This window comes from Vanessa tameamea, chromosome 15 (genome assembly GCF_037043105.1).
Source record: "Vanessa tameamea isolate UH-Manoa-2023 chromosome 15, ilVanTame1 primary haplotype, whole genome shotgun sequence".
Lineage (NCBI taxonomy): Eukaryota > Metazoa > Arthropoda > Insecta > Lepidoptera > Nymphalidae > Vanessa > Vanessa tameamea.
This window is the reverse complement of record NC_087323.1, coordinates 6,091,344-6,114,583: the sequence shown is the minus strand read 5'-3', so window position 1 is coordinate 6,114,583 and position 23,240 is coordinate 6,091,344. Positions and strand designations below refer to the sequence as shown.

General features: G+C 33.0%; 1 protein-coding gene across 7 annotated transcripts in view; it reads right to left on the bottom strand.

The window, feature by feature from the left end:
- Positions 1–7,727: 7,727 nt before the first annotated feature.
- Positions 7,728–23,240, bottom strand: part of LOC113399104 (semaphorin-2A) — a 343,072-nt gene continuing 327,559 nt past the window's right edge. For all 7 annotated transcript variants that reach the window (XM_064217028.1, XM_064217030.1, XM_064217027.1 and 4 more), the window contains 6 exons: positions 16,240–16,340; positions 15,615–15,787; positions 13,695–13,886; positions 12,383–12,520; positions 11,528–11,636; positions 7,728–10,969 (listed from right to left, as the gene is read on the bottom strand). In XM_064217028.1, coding sequence (XP_064073098.1) covers positions 10,913–10,969; positions 11,528–11,636; positions 12,383–12,520; positions 13,695–13,886; positions 15,615–15,787; positions 16,240–16,340 — 770 coding nt within the window. In that variant the 3' untranslated portion in view covers positions 7,728–10,912. The remainder of the gene's footprint in view (positions 10,970–11,527; positions 11,637–12,382; positions 12,521–13,694; positions 13,887–15,614; positions 15,788–16,239; positions 16,341–23,240) is intronic.

Genomic DNA, 23,240 nt, shown 5'->3' with positions numbered 1-23,240 from the left:
CACTAGACGCCCCTTGACAGTCGCCGCCGTGCCCAAATCAACTAGGATAATAATATTTAGAATTACTGCTGTAATATCGTATATCCGAAGCTCGCGCGACTCGTCGCGGTCGCGACTCGTCATTAGCTGAGCGCCGAGCGTGACTGTTTATGGTCCGTGACTCGTTCAACCCTTCGCCCTAAACGCAGACACGTGTAGGATTAATAGTGATTTTTCTCCATTTATTCCCAGTTGCCATTGCACTGTCGAATGTTCAGTTTTGATTGAATTTTGAATCCAATTATAGGGGCGATGGCAAAAAGATTTAAAAGGGAAATTTAAATTCGTAATCTTGGTATCAAATAAAAACAAAAAGAAAAATAATTTGAATTAACGATCAAATTAATTTGAGTTTGAAAGCAATATAAAAATTTGTTCATAAAAGCAACTTGGATAATTTCCAACTGCTAAACACCGTATGAGTGAATTAAACGACCGTTGTTCACCGAAAGTCCGTGATTCATAATTACAAAGTACGGCGAAATTCGCTCCTGTCGGCTCGAACATTACTTGTTTGAGCATTTTGACGAGTTCACATCGTTCATTACTCCGTAGTGGGGCTAACAGGTTTTATGGGCAACAATACATGTTTATAAAATTTGCATACCTTCATTCGCACTCTTCCGCGACCATTACCTTTCCATTTGGTAAATAATTTAGAAGTCCTCGAGGACGTCGGCCAGATATTAAAAGTGATGGGTCCCCGAGGTTTAATATTAGACTCCCCTCGTATTAAATTCTCTGTCACGCGAAATTCCCAAATGCATACGCGAGATATTTTTTGCACATGTTCATATTCGCACTTTTGTACTCGGATTCGATACAGAATGTCACTCCTGTCGCGAGTCCGATTTGTTCTTCGCATTTCAAATTCAACTTCGCTAGTTGACTTAAATTGTGTGGATAAATTGAAATGGATAAGTTTGGAAAGCAATTTATGAAATATGGCGATTTTTACGACCACCGTTGTCTTAAATGGAGTTATTGAAACCATTATGAAAATATATTTACCATTAAATTAAAATACTTACATCACACATACTTATGACATTAGAAATATTTTAGATGTTTTTAGAATGTTTTTATTAAAACAAATAGGAAAATTTAACTATAGTATATGTTTAGCAGTATTTTTGTTTGAAAAAAATTTTAAAATCAAAGGAATACTTTCCTCAGTAACTGTAGTGTCATATGGCATTTTAAATTTATATTACAATACTAAGCAAGTTGCACGGGGCGTTGAATAATCGAGCTCATTGTATATGCATCAAATTCACAGAACAAAACTAATCTAGAGCTCGGGGGCAATAAAAATGTCCCACTTCCAGCCGCTGCATTTAAAATAGATGAGATCAAGGTGTAATCTCAGCGATCCTTATTATAAATTCTTGCATCTTAAATATTTCACATTTTTCACCACTTAGCTTCGCGCCGCGAGAATAATGTTGCTATCACTTTACATAAAGGAGGCAAATTACCCTTCATAATATTGTATATATCCAAGAGAGCTTATTTTGTTTTGATAATTTCATTATTATTTAGTCGTTCTTTAAAATATTTCACACTATTTTGTTAAATAATAAGCAAAAATATTTTAATAGCAATATTATAATGTTTGAATATTTCTTTTTCTTTTTGTTATAAATAGCGTTATTAAATTCTGAAATATTTATCTGACACAAAGAGTGAAAAGCAAACATACAAATCTCACTAACAATGAGTGTTGATTTATCAAAATGAAATCTCTTTGTCGAGAAGAATAATCAAATTTATCAGTGATCCGAATCTTCATTTAATTCGAAAGGGTCTTTTAAACGTCTCTATTTACTTTATTAGTTACAATTAATATCGGTATAACGAAGGTTCGTATCCTATTTTTTATATTTACGAGTTTTAATTAAATTTTTATATTTATAAACACGCCAACTAATTGGTATACGAATTTCTCATACATTATAGCAATCAAGAACTTAGTAGCGTACATTTATTAATATTTATATTGGTTTATTTCTCGAACTCTTTTTAGAATTGGTATTATAAAGTATTTTTATTACGTTCCGAACAATCAATTTAGCTTAAATGTTTGCTAATGTTTGGTCTAGGTGACAATGGAATAATTTTGTTCCTTTACTAGTGTCACATAAAAGTCAGTTTTAAAAGGGTTATGTTTAGTTTCATTATTTATGTCTAATTTCAATTTAGTATAACAAACTCGACGAATAATTATGTCTGGTAATATTTGTAGTCTTTAGAATATTTTATGCTATTCTGAAGTGCCTAAAACAATACCAAACGTCATATTACCAACATTATAGACGAAATCATTTACATTTTTTTAAATTGTATTAGCTGCGTAAGAACTACATACATTTAACCTTCCTCTTTTGTTGTCAACTGTTGTGTTTTTTCGTTTCACAATATCAACTATACTACAAGCTACAGAAAAAGTTCGAATCACTGGCGTTCAATAAGAATATGCACGAAATGAAGCAATATAAAAATTTGGAATTTATTCAATATTTAAATGTTTGTCAAACTTAATGGTATTTATTTAGAACATCGTAGAAAAACCTTGTCAGACACTTACCTGAGTTCCGTACCTTAAAAATAAATACAAGGATCCCTTTTGATGCATTGCGTTCGGATAAATACGGTCCGACATCCCCCTATCATAAGATACAAGAACATTGTTTGTTCTTCGTATTTTTATATAGCCCTGCAATAAAACGAGCGCATTTTACATTTTCGGGGGTCATAAATAAAACTGTTCTTGTAAAATTGCATTTTAAGCATTTTTTAACGTGTACCCGACATCATCTTTTGTTAGGACGCCGTTATATTTCAAGTGTAAGTGTTGCCAAGTACTGAATATACTATATTCTAATATAATCATATACTTTATTAATATTTGAAGCTATTTATATTGCTGAGTGAAACGTAATAGATCAATATTACCATCGCCTTTCTGATAGTTTGGCAGTACTTTGAAAATCTTTTAATAAAACCTACATAAAAACTGAAAAATAGCTGCATTGGATACAACTATTTTCAAGTAGGTTTAATTTTATATTTAATCGTAGTATCTATTTGTAATTGCTTATTTAAGCATTTTTTATTTATTGGCAAATTTTTATATCGATTTTATTATCCTGAGAAGACAAAAACTATTACAAAGACATCTGCATACAAAACATTTAATTAAGGGATTAAACAGATTATTTAAACCAATGTCCGGTGCTGTCCCAAAGTTAGAACGTCGACTTGTAGCTGGGGTTCAAGTGAAATTAAATTACATGTTGACAAAATGAGTTACGCCCTTTCCTGCAGATTAACAAACAAAAACTGATGGTATAAGGGTCGCGACGTTAATATTATTAGAGGCAAATGAGCCCATTCTTCATCACATTCGGTTCGTTCGCAATGCTACAGTTTAAGCTTAGCATTGTTCTTGTTCATTCGACTCGCGATTTAGTTTTGCGCTTTTATCGGTATCCATTTGAATAGTGGGCGCGACGCCGACGTACACTCACTTCAGTGGTTTCAATGTATGTGTTCATATCATGTCATGTATAATATTCCTTTGTTACATTGAAAATTGTAAACAATTACAAAAGGCAAGAACACCCCTTAGTTCCTTTCGTTGATCTTCTCAGGTCGACGTCTTTAAAAAACTTTGATTATGACTATCAATAAGTAAGAGTAATGCTTCTTAATTGATTAAAATAATTTAAATTAAATTTATAGTATTAGAAACCAGTGTTCTAGAAATAAAACGTACTAAAATATAACTCGTCATATTTGGAATTCCTAACGTTAATTTTCTTATATTATCATTTTACTAATTTGAGTATAAATTTGAGTACATTTCCATGATAACAATTGAATATCGTTCAAGGTCAACTTCGTTCGTCCAGATATTAAAGGTTATCAAACCTAGCGGCGTTAAGCAGTTGGTTAATACAGAATCAAAGCCATTACCTCTCTAACCCTTTGTGGCTAGCGTGGGGGAGTCACACATTGGATTAAAATGATTTCCTTAGTTGAAATTAACATCATTTCCATACGTTTGTGTTTCTCAATGGGGAGTCTAAAAAGGATGATGTCTAAATCGAAACAAAACATGGAATATAAGCTGGAACTGCCTAAGCATCCACTGTAAACAAAATGTATCAATGTATATTGACCTAAAGATTTTGTTTCGTGTTAAGATTTAAATTTATAAATTTAAAGTTGTAAAAGTAAATTTACTATTTAATAGTAAATTGTTAATAGAATATTAATTTCATTGGAGTGATAAAATATTTTTAGAGGATAGATTGGATTTTCTATTGAGACACGTCTATTCACAGTTTCAGTGTGAATGCAAGTATTTCAATAGATATTTGTCTAAAATATAGTGTACGTGTGTGTGTACACACATACATCATGTCTCTATAGACACGTTTAAACCAAAAGTATAATCTACCATTACCAAAATTCAATGCCTATATTTACGATTTATAACATTGAAAATAACAACATTTTTAAATTTCAAGTTTTTATCAAAACAGTATTTTCACGAGTTTCAAGCTGACCACAAAATTATGGAATACAGCGAGGGGAATACAAATTTTCTACGGTTCGCAATCCAATTAATTTTAAAAATCGCCATAACGAAAGGGCTTTATTGTTATGTAAATTTGTGCAAACTTCGGCAGACGTAGGCATGACTAATTGTTAATTCGGATAATGCGCTTACGAGAGTGGGACACCACAGCACCACGGAATATACCGCGTTGTAATAAAGGATTACACGCCTGACCTGACCGCACTGCAGTCTACGATGCTTTCTGTTTATTTCTTAGGGTTGCGACAACAAAGGAGGATCTGAGATCTCTCAGAAATCTCTTTTCACTCTATTAGTATTGTTAATTATATGTAATCTTGAGAGCGTGAGGTTTCTTATTATTTAAAGAAATCATGGGATAAAGTTTGTTGTTGTTAGGCCCTTCATGTCAAATGTAAGACATGGACCCTTGTCTGGCGACATATTGGCCGGAAGTAATTTCCAATAAAGATTTCAAGACCCTCGCCGGCAGGATGTTGTAAGAACAAATTTCGCCATTATCTTCAATTTTAATCTAGCTGTAGAATCAAATATTTGGTGAAAATTATGCAATCATGTTGATTATAAATTTTGATAAATAATATACGTGTAATTTTGCATGATATTTATTATCTTTTGATACTCGATAAAATGAGTTTTCAGTTGATTAAAGTTATGTAAATAATTTATTTTTAATTATCTCGAAATTGATTATTACAATTATTGCAAGGGAAGGCCTAATTTTAATGCATATGGTGTAAAATCATTTACGACCACTGAACTATTTCTTACTCTCTGATGCTAGTAATTATTTAATGGAGACGAAGTCCGCAGCGGGCGCGCCGTGAAATATAAGATTATACGCCTCGCATTCATTGATCACATCGATTCGTCCTGGAGAACTTAATATAGTTCTATTCTCACATTATCTTTCCTCTCTTCTTATTTATATAAAACATTTGGTACGTTAGTCGTCTTTTATATCTTATTCAAAGATCCTTAAACAATAACGTCCCTTCGGTCATCATAAATTTGACATTCGAAAGTAGAAGACAGCTTTGTTAAACTAATCAACCTCTAAACAACATTTGTATTAAAAACCGATAGTCTGTAGGAATCTTAATCAGCTTAAATCACAAATTAAAACATACTAATTTTCTACATATAAATTAGAACTATTAAAAACCACGTACAAAGTCGTTAAAGGCGGTTAAAATGTAAGTGTATTCGAAATGTACTAACAAAACAGCAATAATAATTAAAAGTTTCCGATATCTGCATAATTTTCTTAAAAACATTTTTGCATTAGAAGCAGGCGAGTATATAATCGCATGTTTATAGTACTACCCGCCGTCTGCCGCCCGCACTAATAATTCCCCTGCATTATTTAGAAGTTAAAAGAACATACACGAAGTAATATAACTTACGACGTACTAGAACTCCAGGCAATATGCAGTTTGTTACGTATAATAGTCATATGTTAGTTAAAGTTGTTAGGTGGTGTTGCTTGATAAATTTACCAACTTTCCCCCGGTTATGACGCGATTTGCAATCTAATCTTCGGACTGCATCCTGAGACGAACTGTTAAGTTGTCGTACGACGCTCGAATTTACATTGTATTGTATAACATTTATGTCTTATGCTGTAAGTTTGTAATGTTTAATGCGAACAGTTGCGGTTTGCGAAAACGAATGTTTTGAAAATGTATCTATGACAGTTATAAATGACTTATTGGTTATAGTTTTGTAGTCTGTGCATTAATGTACTTACATAAAAATCTTCATATAAATTTATTCTGTATCTATTTATACATATAAACGTGGAAGTAATTTTGAAAATAAAATTATACCAGAAGATGCAATCATATAATACAATTACTTTTTTTTATCATGTAGGATTTAACCATTCCTGACATAGCTAACACGCCGTCAACCTTGGAAACTAAAATGTTATGTCACTTGTGCCTGTAGTTACGCTGGCTCACTCACCATTCAAATCAGAACACAACAGTAGTAAATATTACTGTTTGACCGTTGAATAATGACATAAGTCGTTTCATCCGCATAAAATTCTAAATTATATTAAATATTGACGTGACAAGGGTGAATTTCATGTTCTTGTAAATAATATAATAACGCTATGTTATTACTACAGAAATTGCTATGTCATTTCAAAAATAAATAATAATATTCAACAGAGCTACGAACGTGAATAATTTGCGTTAACATAATGTAATATTAGTAATTCATACGAAATAGCAAATAACAATAGTAATCAGGCGTCCGAAGGCGAAATCACATTTCGTTGGCAGGCGAGGCGGTGCCAAGCACAGATTTTGTAGGCAATGTATCGTGAAATTAGTTTAGTGGCACTATATAATTACATGCCCTCACTTTTTATAGACCCTCGTCCGTGGGGTGGGCCCCTACCGCTGTTATGACGAAAATGTCAACCCGGTATGCGGCTTGATGAATTGACACTATTTTAAACATGCCTCCTTCCTCTTGAACCTCTCAATATCATTTTTCTTGTAATGTATTTGATTCCTAAAATACACTGTATTGAAAATAATAAATGGTACATTTAGAAAATCTGTGACGGGGTTGGCTGCTTTTTTTTATTCGTACTTACGAATGATTACCTCGATGATATAGTGGCTTGGTTAAAAAGCGGCAATAGGTACTCGTCGTTGATGTCTTTGGCTTAAGGTTGGGTTGCGAGCCTTGGAACGGCCATTATTGGGATTTTTTTTACAAAAAATTCTGTGTAGCAGATCAGAGTTTGCGGACCTGTGCCTCGGAAATCACGTAAGCGGTTGGTCTTACACTTGAATAAAATTCATTTGATTACCATCGGATTATGAGAGTGAGAAAATAGGGACTTCAATTGTGTAGTGTAGTCTAGTCTCTCTTTAGAATTACAACCATGACTGAAATTGGTCAGAAACATTTCTATTTTTATATGCGTACTCTCATTGACTTTGTATTTAATTGTATTCGTAATTAAAGCGTGATGACGTAATTAACAACAAATCGAACTTGGATAACGAATATTGTTCAATAAAAACACAAAAAAATTCGGTGCGATAAATAAAAGTCAAACTGCAAGATACATTTCATAGATTTATTATATAAAATCTTAAGACTACATTTGAAATTTAACTTACATAGTAGTAACATGTGAAATTTACAGAGCTATTCCAATAGTACAGACAATAGTAAGTATTTAGCTATAATTATTGCGCAAGATCATCCCGAAATTTGGGAAATCCTTAGTTTTATAATAACTAAAATTCTTAAGTACAATATCTTAGGTAATACATAATTTAATAAACGACGAAGCTCAGATATTTACTTCTATGTTATAACTATTTCGATTCACGTATTTACATCATGATATGACAGAAAATATACGTATTTGCAAACACAATGATAATAATAAGCACCTAAGTTTACAATAATTATACTAGATGGCGGAATAAATATGTAAACGATTATTTTATTAGTTGAGCTTTTTGATTTATCTATAGAATACATAAAAGATTTTTCATAAACGAATTAATCGATATCTCTATGGTATAAAATGGCCGGTATAAGTTTCATTTTACTACGATCAGAACAAATGAATCGGTGTCCACGGTACTCAAGATACAAGTTAAATAATTTCACTACATACGATAAATATAGCTGATAACGCTAAGGTATTTCAATAAAATACTAGAAAATATATTTTTATGATTTCATAAAATGCAATTCGTTTGTATATTCTATTCGACTGCGTTATAAATAGAAATTGATGACGTAAGTACAATACGATACAAGCTCTTATGTACTCGTAGTAAAAATGATATGAAGTCAAATGGCTTCGTTTACACTTCCGCGCTCTCGTTATGTTCTTTGAATTGAATTGCTATTTCTAGTTCAAGTAATTTGATTTTGCAGTATGAAATTTAAAGCACAATAATACATTTTTCATGGCAATTTTTATATTATATATAATTTATGAGAACAAAAAAGCGTAAGTGTAAACGGAACAAATTAGTTCAAAAAGGTACCAATGAGAATGATACGTGATAAACATTACATACTAATTATCTAAACACATTTAGATTAATTTTTTTTGTACAAAAATATGCAGAGTATTTCCTAAACACTGGCTACGTTACGCTAATATTTCATTTTTCAATTTATATATGAATAAATATTAATGATGTAAATATGTACGCGAAAACATATGGTACGATTTAAAGTACAGTCGAATTCAATATTTGCAAGTATATTTTTGTAGGATAAATTTGACAATATACTTTATAATACTTATAACATAGTTAACTATGTTGATTTACTTTTCTCTGAGTTTATTGTACTCAGAAGTTTTAAGAGATATGGAGTCTAATATGTTTTGGTTCCGTATGTGTAGGCGTACATATTATTCAAATGAGCAAGCTTTGCTGAAATTTTAGTAAAAATTATTGCTGTATTATTACGTCAATTATACGGTTGTACCGCATAAAGTCTATTTTACATTTTTATGGATTAATATATAACTATATTCGTTCACATCTAAGAACAATGGGTCATTTTATTTAAACTTTGAATGAATTATATATAAAATATAACCCGTCATAATTATATATCTATACTTAAATGGCAGTGGCAAAGGAATGTGACATCTATTTTAATCTACACTAAATCTGTGATGTTTATTGTAAAGTATTAATTCTGACATTAGAAACATATAATATTACTTTAAAAACGTCCTTATTATATATACTTTTGATAATTTTGATTTTAAATAATATATTCTCGATTATAATACCAGTGTATGTTTGAGTAGACACTTAAAAATTATATCACCTAAACGAATTTCTTATATATCACAGGCTTAAATTATATTCATTAAGTTTAGGGACGTGCATTCTATAGTACACTTACATTAGTAAAAGAATGAGTAACTATTTACACGAAAAGGGAAAAATAATGAGGCGAGCCACAACCCTCAGAGATTTGAAAACACGAAACGATACGTATTATTCACCCATTAGTCGAGCAGAGAGATAACTTCTCTTGATCATTTACTAACAAACTTAATTACAACTTGGATCATGATACATGGTTTGTTGTTATCGAAAAAAAAAAAACAAAAAAGCTGTTTGAATAATTGTTGCTTTTACTTTTACTCTTTAGTAAATGTTCCAAATTCATGTCCTTAATCAAATATCAAAATCGGACGTAGTGCATTAAAACTTTCAATATAGCGTGTAGTTAATTACATCGGGCATCAACCGAGCTTCATAACTGTTGAATTTATTTTACTTCACTTATTAAATCTAACGGTTAATTAGCGCTCGAACACATTAATTTAAAAGGTAAATAATATGCAGATCGTTAGCGGAATATGAAATAGCGGGGAATAAATACAGTAAATAATAATGAAATAGCACTCGCTCACTACAGATATGGCTTATAGCAATTAATATTCGGTGATAATAATTTATCGTTTACATCCAAAATTAATTCCATTTTGATCGCTAAGAATTCTACTTATTCAACGAAAGAAGCGTACTTACATTACGATTTAGATAAGTCCTTTTTACATTCAATATTCCAACAAAGCAACGCACGACGCTAGGAAACTGTCCTTAATTTTAATAAATGAGGTCCATAATTTTTTTTTTATCCAATCGCCTTCTCATGTTATGCTGTGTTGTTGGAAATGTTCTGTCACAAATCACGAAGAGTTCACAAAATCTAATGGGGCACTGAGTTCACGAGATCAATAATTCTGTACCATTAATTATCAATTTCTCTGTTATTTAACACTAAAGTTGTGATTCACTTGAGCTTTTATTCACTATTTATTTTATAGATATTTTCGTTACAATTGAAGCCGATTAATACTGAATTGTAATTTAAGGATCCGTGTCTGGTCTTCTTGTTTATATTTAGTAACAAATCCGTGTATTGAGCTATTTTATTTAACTTAAATATTATTGGTTTAAAATATTTAGTTTCAGTATAGTTTTTTTAGTAATTTAATTTTATATGGGGCACTTGGTTCACTACGCTGAGCTCATAATTATTAAACGTGGCTGAATTTTTTGAATTTAGTTATTTTGTTCGCTCTCACTGTATTTTTATAAGTCATTGAGCTGTTCACTGTTAATTGTGGATAATTTACGAGAATATGTTGAAGTACTTGAGGCCCGCTGAGACGTACGGCACTGGTATCGCTCCGGCGTAGTAGTTGACTGATTGAAACATGAGGTAGGCGATGTTCAGAAGCTATCACACTATCTCGTTTGGATGAGTATTCTGATTCGAGTCGTTCTGCCTCGAGCATTGCTGGAAAATAAAATAACCTAAATAATACAAGTTATAACAATTTACCAGAAATAAAAAGTAAAATTCTTGTCATGTTCTCATGTATTTGCTCTGTTTAATTTTATATTTATCATTTTCGGAGGAAACAGTTATAGTTGACATCGGTGTTAAAGTTATTACTATAACTCGTATTAGAGGCAGAGGCACTTCTCAATCTAAGAGAAAGCCTTAGTCAGAAGTGAAACGTTTGAAGGCAGATTCACGAAGCCAATGCGTGTACATGGGTTATGATTTTATTATTCTCGTATCTATACTATTCGTTATGCCGGTTCTATTAAAATTTATTATATAATGGTTTAGACTTAGCTTAGCTTAGCTTACCAACATTATAGCTTTTTACCTATATTTATTAAACATATTTTATACGTACAGACAAATCGATTTTAATTAATTTACAGTTAAGTTAGTTTTAATTCAAAAATTCTACATAATAACTCATTAACGGCGTTTATGTAAAGTCAAACTTTCCTAATTAAAATTAAATCAATCAATGTTCTGGTAATGGAAACCTTAATCTACCTCTTGTTTTCTTTCCCAGGTCTTCATAGCCGTCTTGTATTTTTCGAATTCATGACACCAATTCGAGTAGATCTTCTGATATTCGTTACTTTTTTCCGGCGGCGAACATCTGTAAATTAATTTCATTTAGTAATTCTAATGCACAAAATATAAATTATAGTTTTACGCGTAGATTTCATCACCATTCGTATAGCTTACGGTTGGTAAAATTGTCTACGAGGCGATATTCTAAAACATTTTATAAAACGCGACACATTTTCGAACTCGCAAATATTTGACGCATAGGAACGATTTTAACGGTTCGTTACACGTAACTCAAAAGCGATCGGTTATCGGATCGGATTGTACAATCATGATTAGTTCATTATAGAAACTGGGTACCAATGGACCATGTTATTATTATTATTCATGATCATTATTTCGGTTTAACTTACGTTATTTATTGTGGTATTCTCTCATGTTTCAGGAAGACTATAGTTCCCATTCGATTATTATGAAACGGATGCAATATTTCGTCTCTGTCTGGAATTCCTCGATAACTAACTTAAATACAACCGGAATAAGTAATAAAATTAAACTTATTTAATCCGAAAGAGAAGTCTGATACGTTTAGGAGTTCGCGAGTAAATAGACAGAAGAGACATGCAACTTTAATTTTATTTAAAAGAGGACCATCGACGGATTTATTCTACAATATTGACGGTTGCATCGAAGCATATTCATATTATATTATATGGGTATACATATTATTTTAATTTAATTTTGCCGCGTTATACTAATGTAATATAAACGATAGCATAAACTGAGACGTTTACATTAACATATGAGCAATACCTAGATTACATTAATCTGTACCTGTGCGTATCTACGGTGATGTTGTAGGAGCAGAGCAGAGACCCGCCCAACCAGCAGTCGTAGCGGCCCGCGTCAGCCTCCGTCACTGATATGATGAGCAGACCGTGCTCTGAGGTCTCGATGTACTTCTCTGGTTTACTATTAACAAATTGGCACGATAAGCTTAATTTTTTTTATTGAAATTATATCGTCATACTTAGGGGAGACTAGATAGAGAAGAAGATATATTTCCTAATTTTTTATAGTTTGATGGGGTGAAAATCTGATATTACCGGTAAAAGATTAGACGTGGGACTAAAGGACTAATGTGCTTTCCAAACTATAGCGTTGCCCTTCTTGATTTGACCCCGAAACCTCATTCTCTGGAGCGATTCAGCTAGCTATTATATCAACGAAGCAATTTTTCGATTTCTGGACAAAAACAATATTTTTGAGGTGATATATATACGAAGAATTTTTCTGCATGCTATTTCAATAAAGATATTGATATTGAAAATTAAAAATAGGTTAACGAGAAGTATTCAATTATATGAAAAAAATATATAAGATCGTTGTTTACGTAATATAAGTAAACGTTTACTGGAAATAAACAAATACAATTCGTACATAATTGTCTTTTCTAAACCCTTTTGTATTTAACCTTAACGAATTTGATATCCTATTATCTGTGTTTTAAGAAATAATTACAGCTCCGCTAACGAAATAAACCCTCGCTTAAAAACGTAAAGGATAGGACTAGGCGAATGTACCAGAATCTCGAGTTTCCCTCTGCATTTTAATTACAGAGGAAGTGCGATAATGGTGGTTTTGGAAACACTTTAATTAATGTTGTTACACGCGTGTTCACTTCGTTCGCACAATTAATTGTTGTTATTTTTATTATTTTATTGTTCTTATTATATGTATAAACGTTGTAATGGAAAAAGGGTTGTAGGTAATTTTTATATATTTTTCTCTTTTGAATTAGGAACTAAATCGAACTAAATTAAAGTATCGATTTTTTTATGTTCTAATTTAAATCTATAGGTTATAATGATATTATTTAATGGTTTATATTATTATTGATTGCGTTTTGAATCAATAATTTTACTTGAATTTATGAAAAGTATCCATCAAATTTAACAAAAATAGAAAGTGTTTTATAAAAAAATATTCATGACAATATTATACGTAATATTGTTATTAATGTTTATGTATGTTGCCAGTTAGCTTCGCTGGCATTAAATGACTATCTAAGATTCGGACTAATTAAACATACATATATATTCTGCATTGCTTATATATTTGATATTTTTTATGTAATCGAACTTACTTAAAAGTAATAGGATGCCTTCCTTTATCTCTGGAGTAGTGAAACCACGTGACAGCCCTGGGTTGCAATACTTCTGGCATCTTGACAAAGCTGCCGAGGTGCAGGCTCTGACCCCAAGTTGCCGACACGCTCTTGCGGGCGATGGACGAGTCACATATGTCTGCTGTTTCATTTGCTACGTCTTGTATTAACCTGTGGATTCAAATATAATGAAATATATCTATTTAGTTTTATATTTTATACGTAATTAGTTGCTTCGATCAAATATATAAAGTAATAACCACGAATACGTTGCCTTTGATTTTGTTTATGTAGTTACGACACATATACATATTTTAAGATATATAGCATTGAACAATATTAATCAGAATTTGTGCAATTCAAATTAATATTTTCTAAAAAAACATTTATAAAGATATTGACGATAATGTGCAAAAGTGTTATATAGTTAAGAATAAGTGTATGGGTCAATGGAGAGAATATTTTGATAAAAGGTCGAAGGACAAGGGTATCTGGTATCGGACCATACAACCTTTCCTACCTAATCAGCCTTGGATTGACACAGTCTTATTGAACAGGAAAGACGTAGTCGCTTTACGGTTGCGATCTGGACACATTCCATTTGGAAAATATGCGCATCTGATGGGAGTGGTTCCGCATCCTTATTGTTCGGTTTGTGGAGTTGTGGAGGATGCCTATCATGTTTTGATGGAGTGTGTCAAGAACGAAACTGTAAGACGCCAAATCTATTGTGATAAGCTTTTTTTTGTAACGTTGGAGAATGTAACAGTATTTTGTCCATACCTGATTCTGTCTCGGCAAAGAAATTGTACAAATTGATTGAAAGTGTACAAAGAAGCTGAATTAATATAAATGTTTAATAACAGGGCGACATAGTCGCTTTAGCAACAAAGCTCTTAAATAAAGAAAAAAAAAAAAATGTGCAAAAGTGTTGATATCAATATGCCGCAATATCATTGAATTCAGTAGGAAACACAAGTGATACTGTGTCGAGTCTGGGGAGCGAGTGGTAGGCGTGCTTTGATTTCAGATGCTTACTGAACCTTGTCCACTACAATACTTGTCTAGGAACTGCTCAGTATTTTAACGCTTCAGGTTTAGTGAGTTATTGTGATTTATAAGTATTTGAAAATTTTGTGAATCAATAATATGTCGTCCGAAGATCAAATATTGTACAGATAAATATGTGTATTTCACAAAATGTTGTGTTCAAAATCGTTTACGAATAAAAACATATTTAGAAATAAAATGTTTTAAAATCATAACAATTGGTTTTTTTAAGCCTAATACGGGTTTATAGACCCTACTAAGAGAACACCTTAGTCCATGCTCGGCAACTGTAGAGAAGGCTGCGGTTAGGGAGGGAAAGACTACTTACGATACCAAAGTTAGGAAACAGATATGACCACTTAAAATCACAAAACGTTTATAACCAATTTCAATTTTATTAATTTCAATCTTATAAAAAAAAACGATTAAAATAGCAGTCTAGGATTGTACATTGCAAATTAACTGGACATTATTAGAGTGTGTTTACAATGGATGCCGTTTATTCAATGCATGGAGCACGGTCCAAAGTGTTGTCTGATTAGCTAATAGAACGTACCATAATATTATTAAATTTCATGGCGATCTACGGTAACACGTGCCAAGCTTTATTACGCTTTGTCGAATATATAAATACAAAAGTATGTATAGTTTATAAAATAAAAAGTAGCCTAAATGAAACAAAGGGAATTTAAACTGAGATACAGTATTTTTATAACTGTTACATTATAAGCAAGTCAAGAATATACAATGAGATACTATTAAGGTCAAATATTCGTGTATAAAAATAATATTTTATTTATTGAAGTTATGACATAAAAATTAAGCTCTGAAAAAAAACAATCAACTTACCCCGGCATATACTCGCGACACACGCCGGCATCCCGGTCCCATCCACAGTAGGGATCGCGCGCGCAACGTACGCATGCATCGTAGCGGCGCGCGCACAGTGCCAGGCGTAGCTGTAGTACGCGTCGGTCTGACGCTGCATACAAGGAGCCGTGCACACGGGATATCGCCATTGCCTGTTAGAAGTAACTTTGTGATTTTGTTGTTTTTGTTATCTAAAGTAATTAGTTATTTTCGAAATGTTATGGTATTTTATGGAACTCTATCGGTTGGTATTGAAGATAATTTACTCTGGGCCAATTTCAGCCACGACTAGACTACAGGTTCTTGTGTCTGATAATTTGATTGAAGCTGACATATAGGTTTGATTGTTCATTAAATTCTAAGAGCAATATAACATTTATAAAAGATATAACACGGGGTTATAAATTCTTAATAAATATTTAATATAAAAATATCATTAACAATTTTTCGTAACGAGTCGACTGTAATGACTAAAAATCGAGTACTTGTCCGAGTAAAAGCACTCGAAAATATTTTCGTCATCAATGTTAAAGTTTCAGCTTCAATTTTTATCACGTTCATACGTGAAAAGCGGGTGTTAAAATGCAATTTATTCTTCACATACCTGAATTGGTTCGCCGGGAGTAACGTCGAAGATGTCAAGTAAAGCTGACTGGCTGTCGCCGTTCCGAGTCCATTGCACGATTTTATGAATTTTACCTTCATCTGTAACAATCATGAATATATTGGAATGTCGTTTGACTTAATTCACTTAAATGTTATGAAACGTTGTTTTTAATTTTGTGTAGTAGCAACGTCATTTCGCGTTGGTAGTCTTTTAAAATGACAAGATATGTCTACACTGTCATTGTTAAATAGTAATTATATTTCGCATTTATATTTTATATTTTGAAATTTAATATTACTTGATTTTTAACATTACCTGCAGGCAATAAACCTAAAGTTAAATGCTAGTTTTTATAATAAAAAGTTTTTTTCAAAAACGGAGCTCACTTTCTGGGCTAAAATACTTATTATTACTTCTTAAGCTCTAAATAATGACGAAGTAAATGAAAAAATGTAAACAGGTAGATTTTTAAAAGAACGTTTGTAGTGCCACACTGCATACCTTCGGGTTGCAGCCGAATGGGCCGGCACGCCCGGGGAAGTACCACTCTCTCACTTAAAATCGGCGTAAAGTGGTAGCTATGCTACCGCGTTTCGTCCGGTATGTGAGAGTCCCGGAGGCCCGATCCCCCTCCCCCCAAAACATAATGGTTGTGCAGAATTTGGTTTCATTACCCCAGGAGGGTACCATCAGTGACTGCGGTGGAGAATCCCTCTCTGGGCATCCATGCTCAAGAGGTACACCACCTGAGCAGGGATGCCCAGGCTGCCCTTCGAATTCTGGGGGGGCAATTGCGCTCGCCACTGTTCGGGGCAAGCGGAGCAGGCATCATAAGGCAACCTCTACTACCCACATTGTGGACTTCACACATAAGGGCACTCAACTCCAACTTGAATGCCGTTCACTTTCACCTTGAGACGGCGAAGCCGGCCTTGCTCTTTCTTACCGAGACCCAGATATCCTCTCCTGCCGATACGACTTTTCTTTCTTACCCCAGGTACAAATTGGATATTGGAATTCCTTTGTATCAGGAGCTGGGGTGTGCGTTTACGTCAGAGATGATATCTGCTCTCGACGCCTCGGCAGCCTTGAAGGGCAGGACCTATCGATTATCTGGCTGCGTGTAGACTGCGACGACCATCTGCGAATCGACGCGTGCCTTATAGTGCCTATAGGTCCCATCGTTTTTGCAAAATGCCTTCACTTCGGAAATGGGAACGCTACCAAGACTGGACTAACGCATCGGCGTCTCGTGATGTAAATACCAGCGCATTCAGAAAGGAATATAACTATGCCTCTAGATCCTTCAAAAACGTGATTGCTAAGGCGAAGACAGAGTACATTGGCAGAATTGGCGAGAGACTGGTGCACCTCCCTTCAGGAACACATGCGTTCTAGTCTCTTGCTATGGCTTTTAGGGAATTTCTGCAGCCCTCTTTTCCATCTTTGCACAGAGACGGTGAGTCATTGGCCCATACAGCGAAGGAGAAAGCTGATCTTTTAGGCTCCCTCTTCGCGGCGAACTCGATTCTAGATGACCGAGGAAAGTCACTACCAACAATCCCGCGGTGTGATACCACGTTGCCGGAGGTTAAATTCTGGCAAAGTGCAGTTCGTAAAGCACTTCTTTCCTTGGATATTCATAAATCGAGTGGATCCGATGGCATCCCTCCAATTGTGCTACGGACTTGTGCTCCCGAGTTTACGCCGGTCTTAACGCGGCTTTTCCGGCAATCCTATGCATTCGGCGTCGTCCTGAACTCCTGGAAGACTGCTTTGGTGCATCCGATCCCTAAAAAGGGCAACCGCTCAGACCCGTCCAATTATAGGCCTATAGCCATCACCTCCTTGTTCTCCAAGGTAATGGAGTCCATTATAAACTGCCAGCTCCTGCGGTACCTAGAGGAGTACCAGCTGATTAGCGACCGTCAGTACGGTTTCCGTCGGGGTCGCTCAGCCGGTGATCATCTAGTTTACCTTACTTATAGATGGGCGGAAGTAGTTGAGAGCAAGGGGGAGGCATTAGCAGCTAGTCTGGACATAGCGAAGGCCTTCGATCGCGTGTGGCACAAAGCGCTTCTTTCGAAGCTTCCTTCCTATGGGCTTCCTGGGAAATTATGCAATTAGATTACCAGTTTTTTGGCAGATCGGAGCATCAAGGTCGTTGTCGACGGTGCATGCTCCGACTTAAAATTCGTCAATGCTGGTGTTTCACAAGGCTGCGTTCTATCACCAACTCTGTTTCTTCTGCATATCAATGACTTGTTGCAAATCAGTAACATTCACTGCTATGCAGACGACAGCACCGTAGACACCTCATACACCGGCCGTGCTAATATTTCTCGGGAAAACGTCGAAGAAAACCGGAACAAACCTGTGTCTGAAATCGAGTCTTCGTTAAACAAAGTCTCGAACTGGGGTCGGCTAAACCTAGTCCATTTCAACCCCAAAAAGACGCAAGTTTGCGCGTTAACTGCTAAAAAAACACTTTGATACTTTCAATGATATATTTTAATTAATAACAAGAAAATTGTAAGAGCTATGAACGTCATTCTACGGGATTTAAATCTTGGTTGATATAATGAAATAGAACTAATGTGTAATAGATCTGTAAAAGTGGAATTGAATGTAAAATTTCATCAATAGTCTTAGTTTCGTGTTTATAAAACAATTGATTACACAAAAACATCTCGTTTTGTTTATATATTATTATAACTGTATATACTTTTGAGTATAATAGATTGTAAAGCTATTTGTATTAAATAACAATTCTACAGAACTTCGTACCGTAATATAGAACAAAAATATAACAAAGGAAAGCATCGTATTCTGGGTACAGCAACAATTACTAGTTAGAGTATTAAATTGGTTTAGTTTAATGTATAACATGAATAATAAGAAACATCAAAATGGTAAACCCCTTTTGATGTCCTTGCGTTCTAGATATAAAACCATCTTTGTATCATTTTCATCTCTCCCATAAGCTCGTTCGTTGTAATTAGGTTTTGTGTAATTGTGGAGGCAGCGTCTAGCCGTAAGAGAAATTACAATGGTTCGTTACATCGGGGATCAATTAGTAAAGTCTGCAAGGCGACTGTTTATTGTGTGTATTATGTCTTTTGCCCGTAAGTAACGTAGGAAACGTTTGCCTTCAAAATACCCATTCGGAGTAAATTAATTTAGTAGAGGTATTAAGCTATTGCATTTCTTTGTTTTAGAAGTTTTCAATGAAGTTTAGAAAACAAAGCGACTAAAGATAACGAAGCAATTAAACCAACGACAATTATAATGAAATACACCACGGCTGCTGTTATGACAAATAATATTTTATTAAGGTCTAATTATAAAGTGTCAAACTAATAATCTATACAAATATTGTAAAGAGGAATGTTGGTATATTCGAATGTGTTAATCTCTGGATTAGTAGTAATGTAGCTCATACGAGCTAGCTAGTTTGAAATTAATCTGGGAATTGTACGATATAAGTATCTAAGTTTAACGGCGGTGAGACTTGGCCTGTAATATATGTAAATTTATAAGCAGTCTCATATCAATCAATAAAATATGTAGTGTAAATAGGATAATGCATATATTGAAACGTTGATAATTGTCCATGGTATAATTTTGACGTACGACGTAATTCCCTTCTCGTGTAGGCTGCGGCAACGTGTGTATTGTTAACGCGCCGCGCTTAAAAGTTAGCTAGCTAGCTAGCTAGCTAGTTAGTAAAGAACTACTATCCTGTTATATCACCTACGCCTTGGCTTTGTTCTTCAAGTGTATGAAGACCAAGGGAGCGCTCACAAGAAGAAACTGTCTTCGAAAGTAAGATTGGATTTCGAGGTAAAAACTCCCCTTTTTACTCATCGTAATACAGTCCACTTATTTCTTGAGCGTACAATATATATGACTATTTTTTTGTAAATTGAGAATTTTTAAATTTCTGGTTTCTTAAAAAAGGCCATACAGCCGAACAGGCGGCGGCAGATAGCGTGCACGAATATTGCTATAAACTCAGTTTTCGATTACTTAGAATCAGTCATTGAAGCGTTTAACAAACCACAAGCCATTAAACGAGGCATGCAACGAACCAATCGCGATTGTTGGTTTGTTGCTTTTACTAAACATTGGCGAATGGTTTAAACCACGCCGACCCGCAACCGCGAACTGCACAGTACGGAACTTGATACCACAAAATCTGTTAAAACAATAGTTGACCATTTATTCTAACGACAGCTAGATCATTTGGAACTAATTAACAACAAAATTTGTGTTTGTGGTCATAGTTCATATCATAATTAAAAATATTTTACTTCATTTGAGTATGTATGTTATTGTAAGAATCTCCATAATCAAATGACAAGAACACTCGACAATATATTTAAAGTTAAGAGTTGGAATGTAGATTCTACTGAGAAGAATCGACAAGAAATTCAGTTACTACTTTTCATCAATCTCGTCTGGTTTTGAATCCTCAATCTTCAAGATTAACGTGTTCTAACAATTGAGCGATTTCCGCATTAAAATAAGGTACTCTCAATATTCGAATAATAATAGTTATTTATGATTATATTAAAATACAGTACGGAGGGCAATTGTGTTTGATACGTGATCAGGGTAAGTGCCATCTCTATTGTTAACATAAGGTCGCAGAATGTAGCCTTACAAAACGACCATGAAATTAATATTCGGACCACGAATCATAATAGCTAATTGGATTAGACATGTACCAAAATTACCTAACACAGTTGCGAACAGTAATATACTGGGTACGTGTCATACTTAGGGTGATCAGCTTTGCAATGTTGAAGTAGGATTTGTTGAAGATGTTGGGTTTATTATTGGATTTTTGTCCAATGAAATTATTACATTATGTATCAAAAAATCTATTTTATTTTATTCAATGCTATCAAAAAAATTAGAATTAGTGTTCATATTTCTTATAAGAAATAAATGCATTAATTACATAATAATAAATTTGTTATATTTTAATTCAAATTATAATTAGATTAAATTAATGATAATTTTTTCTGCTATTTCGTTAATATCAATTACTATTAAACGCATGCATATTTAATTTGCTGAATGAAAATTAGCGAAAATTAAATAGAACGATTGAAGGGCTCATAGTTCTTGGTTAATCCAGGTCGTATTTATTTCGTTCGTTAATATTAATATTGACAGATATTTATAAGTGCTTCTTATTGAAAATACATAATTTTTACGTAACTTTAAATTATTACCTCAAAATACGACTTTAATTGATAATTTGTAATTTTCGAAAATTCGATTCCTTAAATTAAGATCACCATCCCTGGCGTACCGTCTGTTGTGATTGTACTTCACACTGCCATCCCAAATCTTCATTGCTATTGTGTTCGTTAAGTTATAGTAGCTCCGCTATAAATCAGTTATTGTATTACGGTCGTTCGTAATGAAGCATATTCTCGGTTGTGTATTGTGCATGCCCGACTTAGATCAATAGATATTAAATAATAAAAACAAGATTATTTTCTATACGCTACAAAAATATCAATTTTACGATATGTGTAATATAAAAATATCTAAGATGAACAATAAGATAGTCTTATCACTAAGAAGTGATCGACAGACAATTTTATGATCTCGAAAAAAAAAAGTCAATATAGATTGACATGTAAATACAAAATTGTATTGTCACCGTTATAACGTTAATTACAAAGTAATATAATAGTAATTATTATTATTGTATAGCTTTAGCAGATTTAGCCGAAATATATTGCCATCGGAATATACAATCTGAGATTTAAATCGATCTTAAAAATGTGTTAGTCGATAGACCGAACTTCAACCTGCGTTGCAATAACGAAAATCACGCTATTTGTTAATTACATTTCAATCACTTTACTTTAAAGGAATGCCTTTTATATAAGCTGATTATAATAAAAAAAAACAATACTAATTATTAAAACAAACTTTTTTTTAATAAATCAATAAATTTAATAAGTCATTTAAGACGTTAGAGTGTAATGCGTATAAAATAATATCTGTGTTGTTTATTATTAAAAAAACATTAAAAAAACAAAATATAAAAATAAAATACATTTTTTTTTATATACACGACGTAGCCATTTTGTTCTCCCATTTTTAATAAACTATTATTATATATATATAAATAGTTTAAGTAATATGCGATACACATCTGATATATATTAAAGTTAGGAATGGTTCGACGTCACGTTAGTTAAGGGAACAACTACAAGTCAGATTGACGTGAACAAGCACTAGCAATTATGTTCTTTGAATACTGAACGAAGTAAGTTAACATACAGAATTTTCGTACGCAAAATGCTTGACAGATTAAATTGCTATTCGAGTATGTAATTAAACTATTATTTATATTTAATAATTCATCGATTGCTTTGCATTCAAACAGAAATATGAAGCGTATTATTGGTGAAATAATCTTTGCCCTGAAGGGACAAATAAAATCCATTAAACTAAGAATTGAAACACAAAGGTAATAATAATGATATTGTACTTTACTTATATTATACTATACTTTATATATAATTTATGAATATGTATTCAGTATACCGTTTTTTTAATAATTTAAATTATTGTTTCGCTTGTGAACAGAAATTTATGTAATTTTTTTATTATACGAATGATTTAAGATACACTTAAAAATAAATACATTTGTCTAGTTGTGTTTTTAATTGGAATTATGATTAAACATTAATCTGCATACTACAATGCGTTGTCTTGCCGACTATCAAGTAAATCACTTTGTAGAGAGAATATGTTATTATGCGTTGCTGGGTATGACCATAGCGGATTAACGTACTTAGTGTGCCTCATGAAATATAGCTAACAGACAATATCTGTATTCAAAATAAAACGTTATTAATCAATTTAAGCGTATTATAATAAAAATGAGAAGTCATAGAACCTAACGGTTCTAATTAATATCTCATAGAGCTTGGTTTTGCTTGTTTTAGTTTTGCTTAACATTGTGA